Source organism: Tachyglossus aculeatus, chromosome 25 (genome assembly GCF_015852505.1).
Source record: "Tachyglossus aculeatus isolate mTacAcu1 chromosome 25, mTacAcu1.pri, whole genome shotgun sequence".
Taxonomy (NCBI): domain Eukaryota; kingdom Metazoa; phylum Chordata; class Mammalia; order Monotremata; family Tachyglossidae; genus Tachyglossus; species Tachyglossus aculeatus.
The window spans coordinates 19471790-19489582 of NC_052090.1; the positions used below are offsets into that span (position 1 = coordinate 19471790).

Here is a 17793-nt window from a genome sequence, read left to right on the forward strand (position 1 = left end):
TTGGCAACATATAGAGGCGGTCCCTACCCAACAATGCGCTCACAGTATAAAAGAGGGAACATTCCCTGCCTACAAGGAGCTCTCGCCCGTGAGGTCCTCACCCTGGCCTAAGTTTTCGTCACCTCCTGAATTGACAACTGCATAAGCTGCTACACTGGTCTTGCTGCCTCCAACCCCTCCCCTTTTCAGTCTGTTTCAGAATGATCTTCCTAAAATGTGATCTCGGACATATTCAGTTCCCTCTTCTGAAAAATCGGAGTAGGACACCTGCTCCTATTTCCCAACTCCCTGCTACCTACCTCTTAGATTGTGAGCCCTCTATAAAGCAGGGACGGTCTCAGATCAGTCATTCAACCAGTGGTATTTATTGAGCGCTTACGGTGTGCAGAGCACTGTACTAAGAGCTTGGGAGAGTACAATGCAGCCGAGTTGGTAGGCACATTTCCTGCCACCAGGAGTGTATGGTCTAGAAGTTTGCAATCACATCTGTAGACCTTACAGTCAGATACGATGATTTTGTATCGAAGCAGTACTTCAGTGCTTAGTACAGTAGTCGTATACAGTGAGCTCTTAAATACAACTATGATAATAATTATTGACATCATCCTGCCCTTCAAAAACCTGTAATGGCTCCCAATTTCTGTATGAATCAAACAGCTTCTAACCCTTGACTTCGAGATTTTCCAACTTTATCCATCTTACAGATCTTGCATTTCACCACCCCTCCCATGCAGATGCACTTGCCCCCACCTGCCCTCGACTTTTATTTCTGAGCCATTTCTTTTGTCTTTCTCCCTGCCTGGATCACTGTGCATTTCCAAATCCACCAGACCAATGTCCTCTGGTGGATCAGAACCCTCCTGAAAACCCACTTGCTCTGTGCCCCCATCAATTTCTACCACACTTGGTCCTTTCCTCTTAAAAGCCACTCTAAAAACTCGTTTTCCCCCCATATTCTTGGTGTTGACAGTTTTATTTTTTTTTCCTTCCCCCACTGTATACATTTTATGCCTGCTTGTCTTCCTCCCAAAACTGTAAACTCCTCTATGGAAGGGTGCCGTGTCTTTAACTTTTATTGTGCTCTTCCATTCAATTTATACAATGCTCCAAGCACAGAAGGCACTCAAAAAGTATGATTGCTTGAATGATTGAAGGGCTTTAGCTTCAACTGCAATATTTGGCACTCCTCGTAGGTGTCAAAATGAAGAACATTGTTTATAAAACATAATGAGGTCTTTGGAATGAAAGGTCGACACAGGAACCAATATTATTTTGTGAGTAGAAAATTAAAGCCCTCCCAATCTTAGCAGACTAAAATATACACAAAGTGCTGCGCCAGTGCTTTTCTAGTACCGCCAAATGTGGAATTTGGAGTTTAGAAGTGTTTTTTTTTGGCATTATGAATGCAATCTGGTGTTCAGAATATTACTTAAAAGATGTCTGCTCTTAGTTAATTGGTGTGAAACAGTACCAAAGTGCATAACTGCTAGGCTTTTTAAAAATTTTTAAATAAGATACAATCTTTTGCCAAATCTGTACAAAGATTGGAATTCATTTTTGTTTACAGTTCAGAGTAATTGTTTACAGGAAGTATATATTTGGCTATTTGGTTTCAGGCTTCTATTCAAATACTTTTAGCAGTCTCTTGTTGTCAGGATTGAGCAGATTTTTTCTGGATTGATAGTTTGAAAAAGTGAAGAAAAAGTCAGTATTTGCTTCATACTTTTTTCAGTAGTCCTATTATTTCACATCAGTTGAGGATTGAATTTATTTGGAGATTAGTGTTTGCGTTTTCATTTCAATTTGACTGTAAAAAGTTTTCTGGTGAAAGATATGGGTTTTAAATAGATCAGTAAAGGGCTTATCGTGGACCAGGTTATTGTTGCTTTAAAAACCTAGGAAGTATCAGTGGGAGCCATTTAAGCCTCTAATACTCCCAGGTTCAGAGCTACAGGTTGTGAACAGAAAAAGCATGAGTGGCATTTAGGCTGTGAGCCCGTTGTTGGGTAGGGACCGTATCTATATGTTGCCAGCTTGTACTTCCCAAGAGCTTAGTACAGTGCTCTACACACAGTAAGTGCTCCATAAATACGATTGAATGAATCAGTGAATTTAGGATAGCTCTGAAATATTTTGAATTTCTCTAAGTTGCAAACAAAATGTAATAACTTGCATGGACCCAGAGGGAGACATGAAGCCAATTTATCCAATATTGCTAGAGATCATGTGGCACTTTTAACTCAGGAAAACCCTCAGGCCTGATTTATGGAACCCGTGGCCAAACCACATATCAAGAAAGGTGATGACCACTTTCTCTGGTACAGATGGGTAGGGCAGTAGCAGAGGTTTGAGGCTTAAACTTCAGTTTAGTATATTGTGGAGGAAGACTGAGTGCTCTTTAAAGACGGTGGTTGTATTTTAATCATCTTTTGTAATTCTCAGCCCAGTAATTATAGTAGGGTGCAATAAATATTGGTGATTGTGATGAGAATCCTATGAACCTTATTGGCACTGAAAGGGCATACTGTCACGGTGGAATAGCTGTATCTCCCTGCTTCCTCTTCCAGTTCCACTAGAATCTCTCTCTTCAGTAGGCAGTTTTATTCTCTTTGATTAGAAAAATACTCAAAAATGTTCCTCGAGGAAGATCTTGAGATCTGTCACAAGGGCATTGACCATAAACGTATTGACTTCTCCAGTTCTGGAACTATCCACCAGTCCATATCAGATGGGATTCTTTTCCTCCTGAATTCTGGATATTAAACTTATTTTAGTCCTGTGTACTTTCCAATATCTATCAGTGAACCCGTGAAACCTGACGCAAAGGTATTTATTGAGCTTCTGAGAGCCAAACACTGAAATTAGAAGCAAGACAAGCATTTCCTGCCTTCAAGGAACTTACAATTTCAAGAGGTGACACAGGCTAAAATTATTTGCAAGTGGTGGCGAAAGGAGTAAGAATAAGATTATAACGAGTCGTCGTACAGATATGTCCAGATGGAATGACTGAAGAAATAATTGAGAATACAAATAAATACATCCATATAATGGTGATATAAAGCCAGTCCTATGTGCCTTAGCACAGGGGGAGATTAAAAATAATCAGTTGGGTCTCAGTCCCTGTCCCACAAAGGGCCTACAGTTGAGGAGGTAGGGAGAGCAGGTATCTGCATTCTTTAGATGTGAAAACTGTGTCAAAGAGCAGGTCCCATACATAAGGGTTGAGGATCGGATTAATTTATGTACATGCCAAGAGTGGCTGTTGGAGTCACACAAATACGGTGCTGGGGATTAATTATGGAAGGGTTCCGGAAGGAGGTGAGATTTTAGGAGGGCCTTGAGGATTGGGAAAACTGGTCTCAGATTTGGGAGGCAAGGAAGTTCTGAGTCAATCAATCAGTGGTACTTATTGAGTGCTTACTGTGTGTAGACCACTGTACTAAACACGTGGAAGAGTACAGTGTAACAGACTGTTCCCTGTCCGTAAGGAGTTTACAGTTTAGAGAGAACAGCACGAAGAAGAGTTTGGAACTGGGAGAGTCAGTGGGTTTAGGTGGAGCGAAGAGTGTAAGCTGAGGGGGAAGTGGGTGAAGAGAGCTGAGAGCCAAAAGGAAGAGGAAGAGCTGATGGAGAGCATTGAAGCTGATAGTGGGAAGTTTTTTCTCGAAGTGGAGGTTGAGGGGTAGCTGTTACGGGTTTGGGAGGAGGGGAAGTATTGGTTCTGAGTGACTTTTCAAGAAGGTAATCCAGATAGTAATGTGTAGTGTTGGATGGAGCGGGACTCGTGGGCAGGGAATGTATCTGCTTATTGTTGTATTCTCTTAAGCGTTAGTACAGTGTTCTTCATGCAGTAAAACCTCAATAAATACGATTGAATGAATGAATGAATAAATGGAAGGGGCTACAGACCTGGAGAGCAGTGACAGGGCCCGGCTTTTCTACCGCTTCTCAAAAGCAGTTCAGCATTTATTAAACTCCCACTATCTGGGGAGTTTCAGAGGAAGTAAGAGAAGGCGTGGCTGCTGCTTTCAAGGTGCCCATGCAGTGTAGTGGCGGAGACTGGGCCGGCACACACTCTCCATATCCATCTGTAATTACACACGTAGGCGGATTTAAATCCAGTGACAGAGTCATAGAAGCAGATAATTCCATAAAACCCAGAACATGGGACATAAGCCAATTGAATAGTTATAAGGTTGATTGGTGGTGGGTCGGACTCGAAAACTTCAATGCAGCATCTGTCACCTGGAGTCTATCTGACGGCTTATTTGGGCGGCATTTACTCACCAGGACCTGGGAGGGCAACTGCAGGCTCTCTGGCTCTTTCGTCCTCTTTCCACAGACTTTCTCCTTACAGCTTGACTCTAGACTGTGCAGTGAGTTTGTGATCTCTTCACTTGTGATCTCAAGTTTGTGATCTCTTCACCTCCCTCCTCCTTCGTTTCTGAAAACTGCACTCCCCATTTCAGATGTGCAAGTCCTAGATGCATCACCCAGCAAAGCAAAGTTACTTTTTGTATGGTTTTGAGATGGAGGGAAAATCGAAAGGATCAAATTTGTTCTCAGAACGAGTGCTTTTTTTCCCCAAGCTATTAGAAAGCGTTAATTTGCCATTACTCATCATGGTATTCAACACAGTTAACAGATTGAGGTTTTAGAAATACTATTAGGATAAAACATGATTAAAGTGGGTTTTTGTGTAGCCAGGTTTGAAACGGCCATAGAACCCACTGTGCATGATGTAAATGAAACTCTTCTTGGCTGTAGTCTTGAAATTATTTTTATTTTTCTGATTGCTGGGTTTTAGAGCAGACAAAAAATTAGCCAACAGACATCACTTACTTTTCTTCTTTTCCTGAGATGAGTTGAAAAGCTGACTCAAACTGCTCCACTTTGAGGAAGTGACTCTCATCTGTTAGCAGGATTTAAGTGTGGGTCGAGTAGGTTCAATCCGTGTTAAAGTAGCCAAAATGCTCCCATCATCCTTCTAATCAGTCCTAACTGAATAGTCTACATCGCATCCATCCTGCTACTTTACGTCAGAGAACTCATTTGTGTATCCTCTCACTTTGTAGGGGGAGTGCCCAGTTTCAAATGCTAAGGTCGAACATTGAGCGGCAAAATGATTCTTTAATTTGAAATGAAATTTGTATTTGCCATTGAGCTATCAGACTTGCTGTGTAATTCAAAAGATCCTCAGTACGTGCCTTACCCATTTTAATAATTTTCCACCTGTAGCTATTTTAAAAATCTTAAAATGCATGCTCCTCTGATGGGACTGACTGGAAAGTCCTTGAGGGTTTTGTGTTTTTAAGTACTTGTGGTTTCCAGCATTTTTCACGCTTCTCTAATAAAAATGAGAGATTTTTAGGAGTGTCCTGTGTGGTAATGTCCCATGTTAATGGCATTGATTAACTGTCAAGCAGTGAGAATGGATGCGAAAATGTCCAATGTAAAATTAAATAGCATTAGAGAAGACTGTACCATGTGGTTGGTTAGGGAGGTAGCTAGTCCTCGGTAGGCTGTTGTGGTGGTATTAATGTGAGCTCCAGGTTTTTTTTTTTCACATGATTAAAACAGGCCATCTGTTCTTTGTTAAATGTTTACAAAAACAGCTTTTCTCTAAAAGATTTAAGGAGATGTGGGTCTAGTAAACACTGCAATATTTCTGAGCACCTTTTTCACCTTATTTCAAATAAGTACCAAAACATAATTCGACTGCATATCAAACAGGATTAATATGCATTTTATACTTAATCTTACCAGTTTCTCTCCTGTAGAAGATTAAATTCTTTACCAAGATATTAAATTATGGCCTCGTTTATTACTAAAAGCAGCAGCTAAAATGATTTGTGTTCTGAAGTGCATAGATAATTTCCAGTCTTTTTTTTTTTGCTACAGATCTGTTCGCGTCTCTTTTTAATTGGTAAATGGAAACGGGGGACTTCTCATTAGAAATTGGAACTCTTTAACCAGACTTAATCCCAGATAGATTAAAGAAAGGTACAGCTACCTGAAAACCATTTGCTCTTCTAGGTTTTAACCACTGACTAGTTGGCATCTCTGCCCTTCCTCTCTTTTCCCAGAACTACCCTACGCAGAAGACTAGGTTCCTTTAAACTTGGATTGCTCCTTCTTCATTTTGTCATATGGGCCATGGAATTTGACAACTGGCTGTATATAACTGAAGAATATTACTAAAAGTTTTCTTACCTTCCGGAGCAATTTTGATTTCCTTTGTTCATAGGCGATTCCATCTTTTCCTAGGAGAACTAACCATCCACTTAGTTTAGATTTTAAGAGTTTTTTAGAAGCCAGACCGCAGAAAATGTCCTTCCAACTTAGGTGGAAAGTGTTCATTTTCCAGAATCAATGAAGAAATTGTGGCACCGAGACATTTAAAATAGTTTTTCAAAGGAAAAACCCCAAATAGAACATCACTCTGTTTCTTTGCCCCTTCTTATTCATTAAGGGATAAGCAAACTTTGGAAAAGTAGGAATTTCATGCTTGGAATCCTCTAGGTGTCCAAGGGGCTGCTGAGAGTTTTGTTTCTTAACCTGTCCCCATCTCGGATCAATCAGTCAATTTCCACCCAAACCTCAGTCAGTTCTCCTCTTCTTTCCTGCACTTTTACTAGTTTTGTTTTTTGTTTTTTTCCAGGTTCAGTCTCTGAACCCTAATACTCTGTCCACCATCCCCGGTGCCTCCCTCTTCATTGTGTGACTACCACTAAAGCCTGGTAAAGAGGAATTGTGATTGAGCAAAGCTCTGTGTGGCCCTAGCAGAGGAATTGAGACGATTCAGTAGCTTAGACATGTTTTTCGGGGAAGGCTAGGCTGACTGTCCAAGCTTGACTTTGCCATGCTGGGGAAGGCATAAGGTATCAATGCCCAGACTTTCATTTGAGAAGCAGCATGGCTCAGTGGAAAGAACACGGACTTTGGAGTCAGAGGTCGTGGGTTCAAATCCTGGCTCCGCCACTTGTCTGCTGTGTGACTTTGGGCAAGTCACTTCACTTCTCTGGGCCTCAGTTACCCCATCTGTAAAATGAGGATGAAGACTGTGAGCCCCACATGGGACAACCTGATCACCTTGTATCTATCCCAGCGCTTAGAACAGTGCTCAGCACATAGTAAGTGCTTAACAAATGCCATTATTATTATTATTATTTTGGACTGTAATGAGTGTCTGGGTCAGTGAGTTATAGGATTACCCAGAACTAGGGACTCCAGGAAGCAGGGTAGCTAGGGGAAGGAACCCAGGCCAGGGAATCACAGAATCTGGGTTCTAATCCCAGCTCTGCCACTGGTCTGCTGTATGACCTTGGACAAGTCATTTATCTTCTGTGCCTCAGTTTCCTCTCTGTAAAATTGAGATTCAATCCTGCTCCCCCGTACTAGGGCTGTGTGAGCCCCGTGTGGGACAGGGACTGTGGCCAGTCAGATTATCTTGTATCCACCCCAGCGCTTTGCACAGTGCTCGACACATGCTAAGTGTTAAGAAGTACATTAATTAATTAATTGCAAGGCCATTTTCCACCATTCCTGAAAGATGAGAGGCTGGAAAAAATGTCAAAAAGCACCGAAACAAGCGTTTTAGCTACTTGTACATATTGGCTATCATTCCCCCACTACCTTGTCACTACCCCATCCGCTGAGTCTTCAAATTTCAAATTAGAAAGGAATTACAGGGTTTAGCAATTTGGATACCGGAGAGGGAGCACCTTTCTTAAATTTGAAGTAGGCCTCTAATTTTCCACTTTTGGGTCAACTGTGAGTTTGTGGCTTTAGGTTTAAATGACATTCTGTAGAACATGTAAGGAAAGTGACCTACTGTTAGGAATAGTAACTTAATATTTGCTACTTAAATTCACAGACTCATCTTTCAGGAATTTCGCATTATTAAACTAAAAGCGGGTTTTTTTGTGGGGGTTTTTTTTTGGAATTGGGGGAACCATCCTTCCTTCGAGGTCACTAACCCTTTAAAGCACAACGGTCTTGATTGAAATTTTAACTCTTTGCAGTCTGACTTTGGCTGTGCATGAGCAAACTTTGTGAAATTTTATTCACTCTGAATGAAATTGCTGGTGTTAGCACGGGCTACTGATTTCCTTTGCATACTTGATTTTTAACTTCAAGAACATGTTTGTTAACACATGAACTTTCCATACCTGGGCCTTTTACATTAGTAAGCTTATTAAAAAATAGAATTTTTTGGGTGGTTGTAACTTTGAGCAGGAGTTCAGCACCTGAATTTGAAAATATGTAAATGTATGGGTTCTAATACATTTGAAGTTTTCTATGAAGTTTTCTATTTTATAAATATAAACTTTACTTCAGAAGTGCACATGAACTTTTGATTCGTTCCTCCTCTCCCCCCGTTTCCTCCAATTCTTAAAACTGTTAATGAACTAATGTCATCTCCTGGTTGTGTGTGTCTCTTTCTCTTAGCATTCTCCGTCAGAGCCCTTTCTAGAGAAATCAGTGCCGGATATGACTCAGGTTATTGGACCGAATGCCCAGCTGATGAAGAGCGACGATTACCTGTCATCAATGGAGCAGCAGCCGCAGCAAAAGAAAAAGAAAAAGAAAAACAATCATATTGCCGCAGAGGATCCCAGGAAAAGTTTTGGTAAAGATGACTTCTCAGTTGGGGTTGACGGCCAGGACCTAGCCAGGAACTCCACCGATGGCTCCCAAGACGAGAAGAAGAAAAAGAAGAAACCGAAGGCAAAGAAGGATCCTAAGGACCCCAAGGAGAAGAAGGAGCCTAAGGAACCCAAGACCCCCAAGACCCCTAAAACCCCCAAAGAGCCAAAGGAAAAGAAAGCAAAAAACACCACACCAAAACCCAAGGCCAACAAAAAGACAGGGTAGGTTGGGGGCTGGTGGGCGAGGGGAGGGAGTTCCCTGCCGTGGTGCATTACAAGCCACAGAATGCTAAAAAAATAATAAGTCAAATGTAGTTTCTCGGTGTTCAACCGTGTTGATGATATGAGCAAGGCTAAACCCCCATAAGGTTTCTTTTTCCACGTGTTCGAGTTTTCCGACGACACGTGTGAGAAACCCGACCAAGGAGGAACTGTTGATTTAGGGGGCATTAGATATGACGGACTCGGCCCATGTTTCAGGTTTGGGCTTTGATTTGATGGCTGACTAGCAGCAGGGAAATGTACGATCCCATTTAACAAGGCCAGCCGAGTCAGTGGCGGTATTATTTGCAAGCAGAGACCAGCAACCTCATTTTCGGTGATAATGCAGGTTGGCCTGAAGTGGGGAGGAGGGACCGGAGAAGAAAGGTCACTGCTTTTCACTAAGCCTCTCAGCTCTGTTTCCTAGTAGTTGGAACAGGAGAATTAATTATCTTCACTTGGCAGAGGGAGCCTTTCAGGGGCAGGGTTGAAATCGTAGTGGGCGACATGGGAGAAATCAAATTGCAGTTATCTGTATTGTGCATGTTCAAGATGGGCAGGCGTTTAAGGTTATACAGTAGATCTCTCTCCCCACCCCCCTTTGCCGTCTTGAGTATAAATATCCAGTCAGTAAGGAAAGCGGAGAGGAAAAGACATTGAAGACTAATTTTTTCATTTGTACTGAAAATTTCTTACAACTGTTCTGAACCCATTCCAAACATCTGAATCCATTTTTCAGAATGTGGCTAATGTTAGAAAATATAACTTCCAGATGGAAGCGGGGCCAGACATAGCTAATCCGAATCTGTTTGCAAACTCCTGTTTGTATTAGGATTTATAAAAATTAAGATTAACAAATCATCTTTGCGTGATTTGCAAGGTTGGTTACTTCTAAACCAGAAAGGGAGAGAGAATATGAACGTGTATGAGCAGAGGCCGATAGAAACGTAATACGAAGAATAAAAAATTTTGTCCAAGGCATCTGTTATCAATCCTATCCAAAGAATTTTGTGAGGTCTTCGCAAATTGTCTGGTGTAGAAAATAAAATGCGACTCCAAAGGGCCTTTAGATTGAAAATGTGCTCCATTCAAAGCTTAATTATTTTTTAATATTGCCAAATGCTTGCTTTCCAGTTTGCCAAAATGGAATGGATTATATTAGACAGCTCATACTTCCAAATATGAAACATTGCATTTAGTTAGTGGATTTTACTAGGCACTTTTCTCCTACACCTTATTAAGACCTGGTAGCTAAAGGACTATTTTTTTCCTGTCAGTTGAAAACAGATTTTTGCTTTGAAAAAAAGAAATCTATAAAAATATATGAACTGGGGTCACTTTTGTTTTTTAAACTAGTACCCAGTTTTGGAAAGCTGATATTCATCATCACAGTAAGTCAAATCTAAGACTAAATAGCTCCTTAACCACATCAAAACACACATTTTTGAGTCCCTGGAACAATTGCAAAGGCTCAGAAAATCCAACAGTTAATAGCTTAGGCTGGTGTCAAGATGCAACTCTGCTACGACTCCCATATTAATCTTGTGCTGCTGGTGTATCTTGGAAGGAGACACTGTCCAAAGAGCTGAAGCGACTTAGAAACCGGAGGGGGTGGAAAGCATTTTGGTTTCCATCCCATCCACCTTGCTGACGGAGCATCTCTGAGCCTCCCTCGCCCCCACCCCCTATTTTCACGGTCATCCTTCCAAAATACTCTCAGATTCTGTGGTAGTGGAACGGATTTATGTAAACCTGCTCGATTTTGAGACATCCATCCTGAAAAACAGCTGGGGAGTGAGGTTTTTGAGCCCTGAGTGCAGCTTTTGATAGAGCCCCGTTCTGCACGATTGTTTCCGATCGGTTGATCTACCCAACCTGTGGGACACCCACACCCTCCCCCTTCCACTCCTTCAAACCCCCTTCCCCCACCCAGCTCCAGTTCAATCAGCCGGATTCAAGGCAATTTGTTCTTTTCAGGGCGCTATTATGAAAATGTGCTATTACGAAAAACCTAACAAAACTATCAGATCAGTTAAATGTGCTATACCAGAAATAATTAGAACCAAGAGTTCAGTTAGTAGAGAACTGTCGAACGATGGCGTGTTGGGATGGATAGAAAAGATGAATCTACTCTATGACGGCGGATTCCTGCTGATGAGCGTCTCTCGCTGTCTCTCGGAGCGGGTGGGTTTTGTCGTTGCCCGATGAACTCAGCATAAGTCCAGCCAGTAGGACATGGCACTATTGGCTAAAGGGAAGCGAATTAAAGTGGCTCATCAGGGCTGACTTGTCTCCCGCACGCTTTTCCGTGCCTGTCTGGGCTTTAAACTTTTAGAAGCTTTTGCTGACTTAGCGGGAATAGTGCGGGGCTGGGAGAGAGTCTTGGCGGCTTCTGACAGGCAGTTCTGCAGAAGGGAAGAGCTGTCTGGTAACGCTGGTAATTGAATCAAGGTTTTAAGTGAATCAACTAGCTAAACCATTAATCTGTTGAAACAGTGTTCCTACCGGTTAGATGAATTGAGCTTGGTGCCTCACGGTCTTGCTTATACAGTACTAGAACAGGGAAGAAAATAACATCCTGAAAGCTGGGTTGACTAGGGTGTGTAAACCAAATGTAAATTCTGAATAGCATAGCAGAGTGATTATGTAAATTGAATATGCAGTGATGAAAGTAATAGGGGGTTTGGGTTATGTTAGTACTAGTGCTGAATTGACATCGTAGTTTGCTTCTAAGCATTGGATTACGGTAGGGGCAATTTTGTTTTGCAAAATGCTATGTGATACCGGTTATTTCCGTCCTTGAGTAAGTTGACTTGATGAGTTTGTTTACCCAGAAAACAATTTTCCTGCAGAGGGTTAAAGCAAGGGGAGAAAATTGAAATGAAATCAAATTGGAAGGAGTCTATAGTTCAGTGCCGATAGTCTTCCCCCCTCCTCACCTCTCTACTCCGGCTCCATTCTGCGTTTTCAGCAAAAGGATACTCTGTTGCCTCAGAAGAAGGTGTTTGACCTAACCTGTACCAGTTATCTTTATTTCAAAGTGACCGCATCTTTCTTAATTGGCCTCGGTGGGTCTAAAAACACCGTCCCTGCAATACTTCACGAGAACTGTGGGCAGGGAAAGTGTCTTCCAACTCTGTTATACTGTACTCTGCCAAGCTCTCAGTACAGTGCTCTGCACACAGTCATTGTTCAATAAATATGACTGATTGAGAATTGAAACCGGTGTCCAGGAACTTCTACCCAGGACGTGAACTTGCAGCTTTCAAATTTGGACCGGTAAAGCCAAAACAGATATTTGGGAAATGCACGTGGCAGAGTGTTCAAAAAGGTTCAGTGGGTTTTCTACACCTATATATTTTTAGTCTTTTACTATTGAGGAGGCATTTTCTTTATTGACAAACGATTCTGGGAAAACCAAATGTTTTCATTGAGTGGTTCTTGAAGGTGTTGCTAGTTCCCACGACTCACATTGGATTCTTAGACATGGCAAGGCACAGACACTTCTGTTGAACATGGCTGTAAAATGGGTTTTCACTGCCAGCAATTCCAGGAGCCCTGTTCCTCCACCCTCCTCTTTGTCAATGTTTACTGGAAAGAAAAGTTTTAGTCAGTGAGATGGAGGGAGAAAAGATGGGTCTGATCATTTGAAAGTCATTTGAAGTACTCTACTAAATCCAACACTGCTTTTCTTAACAATATTTAGGATTACATCGGACTAGCCTTCTGAGGAACTTTAAATAATCTTCAGGGGAGACCTTCACAATAGGATCTAAACAGACAGCGCCTTTCACTAGCATGCTTGTCCTTCAGCTAATATGCTTCAAGGTGTCAGGAGACCAAGAAATACAGTCGGGTCTTCTATAACATTGGGGTTGCGTTTTTGCAGAACTCCTTGGTAAAGTTGGAGTGTTCCTCTCGTGCCTAGTACTATATGCATGCCCTCAACCTTTCCTCCGGTGAAGGTGACTCTAGGGTCCCGGGACAGAGTACTGTCAAGGTATTTATTATAGTATTTGTTAAGTGCTTGAGAAGCAGTTTGGCCTAGTTGGAAAAAGCATGGGCCTTGAGTCAGAAAGACCTGGGTTGTAATTCTGTCTTTGCCACTTGTTTTTTTTTTGTGACTATGGACAATGATAATAACAATAATAGTAATAATGATGGTATTTGTTAAGCAATTACTATGTGCAAAGCATTGTTCTAAGTGCTGGGGGGATACAGAGTGATCAGGTTGTCCCACGTGGGGCTCACAATCTTAATCCCCATTTTACAGATGAGGTAACTGAGGCACAGAGAAGTGAAGTGACTGGCCCAAAGTCACCCAGCTGACAATTGGCGGAGCCGGGATTTGAACCCATGAACTCTGACTCCCAAGCCTGGGCTCTTTCCACTGAGCCACACTGCTTCCACAATAATGATGGTATTTGTTAAGCACTTACTATGTGCAAAGCACTGTTCTAAGCGCTGGACCTTACAGCCCCCCGTTAATCCCAGCTCTCCCTATGAGCCCTGCTCCCTGTAATAATAATAATAATGATGGCATTTATTAAGCACTTACTATGTGCAAAGCACTGTTGTAAGCTCAAAGTCACTCAGCCGACAAATGGCGGAGCCGGTATTAGAACCCATGACCTCTGAGTCCCAAGCCTATGCTCTTTCCACTGAGCCACGCTGCTTCCCCACATAAGTCATGTAACTTCTGGGTCTCAGTTACCTCATCTAAAAAAGGGGGATTAAGACTGTGAGTCCCATGTCCCAATCATATCTTGTATCCCCCAGCCTTAGTTCAGTGCCTAACATATAGTAAGTGCTCAACAAATGCCATTAAAAAAAAAACTGTTCTGAGTGCAAGCACTGGAAGAAATCAAATTCATTAGGTCAGACACAGTCCCTGCCCCACATGGAGCCCACAGTCTAAGTAGGAGGGAGAACAGGTATTGAATCCTCATTTTGCAGTTGAGAAAACTGAGGCACAGAGAAGTTAAGTGACTTACCCAAGATCACAGAGCAAGCAATTGGCAGAAAAATAATTAGAACCCAGGTCCTCTGACTCTCAGGTCTGTACTGTCTCCACTAGGTCTCACTCCATTCTCCCCATGGGCGGCTAAATAAGGTCTATTGTGTCACTGGACCTCCATGCTCTGGACGCAGAGTGTTGGAAGGTTATCTGTAAAACTTCTAATCCTTCTGGTCTTCATTTAAGTGCTTCACTACAACTAATTGTTGAGGTTGACACTGTGATGGGTATTCAAACCTAGTGACTGTACTCAACGGCTGAATCGAAGGACCGTTTTCCGAAGCAACACATTACTTGAAAGTACAGCTTTTAGGTTAGGATTTCCTGGCAAATGTGGCAGTGTACTTTCTTTTTGTCCTCTGCCATCAGTCAGTCGTGTTTGTTGAACACTTATTGTGTACTGTTCTAACTTCCTGGGAGACTACAGTATAACAGAGTTGGTTGACACGTTCCCTGCCCACAACAAACTTAAAAGTTGAGGGAGGTTACACTGTAAGGTCTGCATTTGCCCTTTGAAAAATAGTTCACATCATTAATAATAATTGTTGTGCTTACAGTGTGCCATGGATTATACTGAGCACCAAGTTAGATGCAAGATAGGTTGACACAGTCCCTGTGCCAAATGGGGCTCACAGTCCAAGTAAGAGGGATAACAGGTATTGAATCCCCATTTTACAGATGAGGCAACTGAGGCACAAAGACATGACCTGAATTGCCCAAGGTATCCAACAGGGAAGCAGAGGTGTCAGGATTAATCAGTCATCTAAAGGGATTTACTGAATGCTTACTGTGTGCAGACCACTGTACTGAACTACTGGGAGGGTACAGTACAGTAGAGTTGATAGACATGATTCCAACCTACAAGAAGTTTACATTAGAGCCCAGGTCCTCTGGCTCGTGCTTGCTAGGATGTAGGTTCTCCTGCTCTCCAGAAGCCTGAAAATGGTCCCTAGAAGAAAAAGATTGGATTCTTCAGGAAGAAGATTGAGCTGGCCTGCTAGGACTCCAGGAGAAATGCCAGTGGTGCAGGAGGTGGCATCAGCAGAGCAGTTCTCCCCTGGCCACCTGACAGAAGGGGGAACAGAGGTTTCCCCCAGTCACCCTCCCAATGACATCTTGGCCTCCCACAGAGATGGAGAACAAAGCCCTTGTGTGTTCTCACCTTTTTGCCTTTTTCAATCAGTCCATCAATGATATTTATTAAGTGCTTATTATGTGCAGAGCAGTCAGTCAGTAGTATTTATTGAGCACTTTGTGCAGAGCACTGTCCCAAGCGCTTGGGAGACATTCTCTGCCCGTAACAAGCATACAGTCTAGAGGGGGAGACAGACATTAGTATAAATAAATGAGGTAGGGCATATAATTGAAAGATAAGTACACAATTGTAATGGAGTTGGGGATGGAGTGAGTATCAAATGGCCAAAGGTCGCAGATCCAAGTGCGTAAATGACACAGAAGGGAGAATGAGCTGGGGAAAAAGGGCTTAATTGGGGAAGGCCTCTTGGAGGAGATGTGACCTCAATAATGATTTGAAGGTGGGGAGAGTGGTGATCTGGTGTATATGAAGGGGGAGAGAACTCCAGGCTAGGGGGAAGACCCAGGGAAGGGGTTGGTGGCGAGACAGATGAGATTGGGGCACAGCGATTAAGCTGACACTAGAGTGGAGCGTGTGGGCTGGGCTAAAGTAGGAGATCAGTGAGGTGATGTAGGATGGAGCGAGCTGATTGATAGTAAGGAGTTTGTTTGATGTGGAGTTGGATGGGCAGTCAGTGGAGGAGCCCAAGATCCCTTCTGCTCTTTGCAAAAGGGAAGTAGAGTCGTCCTCCCTGCCCTCTTCTGCGACCAAAGTGCAACAGCTGCTTCCACCCCTCACTGCTCCCGCTGTCTTCTTCCTGCCTGTTGGGGTGGGGCTAGTGGCAGCAGCACTGAGCTGGCCTTAGAAGCCATCCTCGAGCAACAAAAGGGGACGCCTGTGTGATGAGAGGCTGAGAAGGAACGTAAGAATGTTTGTCACTGGCTGTCAGTAAATCACCGGTGTTCTGGAGGGTTTGTAGGTTCCTGCAGCAATCTGTTTAAGCTTATGCCTATGTGCTAATTGAGTGTATGGAAACCAAGTACCAGTTTTAGCCTTTCAGAAATGAACAGAGCGATCTTTAAGAAATGACGTTACAGTAGTCATCTCTATGTAATGATAATTGCGGTATTTCTCTGGCACTTCCTAAGTGCAAAGCAGTGCATGAAGCACTGGGATAGGTACAAGATAATCAGGTCAGACAGAGTCCCCATCCCAGATGGGCCACAGCTGGGAGGCCTAGCAGAAAAAGCACAGGCCTGAGAGTCAGAGGACCTGGGTTCTAATTATGGCTCTGCCTTTGATGTGTGACCTTAGGCAGATCACTTCTCTTCTCAGTCCCACAGTTTCCTCATCTTTAAAATGGGGATTCAGTATCTGTTTTCTCTCCTATTTAGACTATAAGCCCCATGCGGGATGGGGGCTGTGTCTAGCCTGATTAATTCATATCTACCCCAGTGCTTAGAACAGTGCTGGACACATAAGTGCTTTACAAATGTTGTTGTTATTATTAGAACATCACAGTCATCATCATCATCATCATCATCAATCGTATTTATTGAGCACTTACTATGTGCAGAGCACTGTACTAATCACTTGGGAAGTACAAATTGGCAACATATAGAGACAGTCCCTACCCAACAGTGGGCTCACAGTCTAAAAGTCATGCACATGCAACATTTCTTCTGATAGTCACACTTGATTCAAACAGGTTCTTGTTATTGGATGAATGTTCTCTAATTTCCTCGTGGTGTTCTAGTCAAAATGCACAATGAAAATGCGTATTATGGCCCAATTGAGTGGGTAACGAACGCCACTTATATTTCTTCACTTATATCCTAAATTTTACAGCACATCAGTTTTGCCTCGTTAAGACTAGCCTTCTGAATGACCTCTGCTCTGTGGCTTACCGCCTCCAGCGCTTCATTAGAGATGGGGGAAGAACGTGGGAGTTATGGGGAAACCCATTTAAAAAATTGCAGTGAGGGAGGGAAGAGGGGATGACACTTAAAATGGAGTGGGAGAGGATGAGGAAATCAGACTTAACCTTGATTCCTTAGGCAGTCACCTGGAAAAGTTGACACATCCATTATGGTGAAGTAAGCATCAAGTGCCCAATTGTTGAACCTCTCTCATTCAATTAATGTAGTTTTATTATTATTCATCTATAGTTTGGGTCAGTTTAAGAAAAGTAGGGTATCCAGCCTCGGTTCGGGAACTAAAACCTCAGTTTCTAACGTTGATCCTAAGAGAAGATTGATTCTGATTTAGGACATTTTGACACAAGCAGCAGTTTTCTGGGCCCAATTGTGTCAAATATTTGAAGACTGACTCCTGTGAATTTTTTCTCAAAGATTTACATGGTTAGGATCCATCCCAGAACTAGACCCTCCGTGACAAGCTAAACTCCACAGAGAGTAAGAATTACCATAAATCCCACCATGTTCTCTAGTCATTCATTTGTTCATTCAATCATATTTATTGAGCGCTTACTTTGTGCAGAGCACAGTACTAAGCACTTGGGAGAGTACAGTACAACAATAAACAGACACATTCCCTGTCCACAGTGAGCTTACAGTTTGGGGGTGGAGGGCAGAGAGACAGACATTTATATAATTACAGATCTGTACCTAAAAATGATGATGGTATTTAAGCGCTTACTATGTGCCAAGTGCTTACTAAGCACTGGAGTAGATACCAGATAATCACATTGGATGCTGTCCCTGTCCCACTTGGGGGCTCACAGTCTTAATCCCCATTTTCCGGATGAAGTAACGGAGGCACAGAAAATT

General features: G+C 42.6%; 1 protein-coding gene across 4 annotated transcripts in view; it reads left to right on the top strand.

The window, feature by feature from the left end:
• The window catches only part of CHD7 (chromodomain helicase DNA binding protein 7), a 173856-nt gene that overhangs the window by 89950 nt on the left and 66113 nt on the right, over window positions 1–17793 (top strand). For all 4 annotated transcript variants that reach the window (XM_038766762.1, XM_038766763.1, XM_038766764.1 and 1 more), the window contains one exon: window positions 8452–8873. In XM_038766762.1, coding sequence (XP_038622690.1) covers window positions 8452–8873 — 422 coding nt within the window. The remainder of the gene's footprint in view (window positions 1–8451; window positions 8874–17793) is intronic.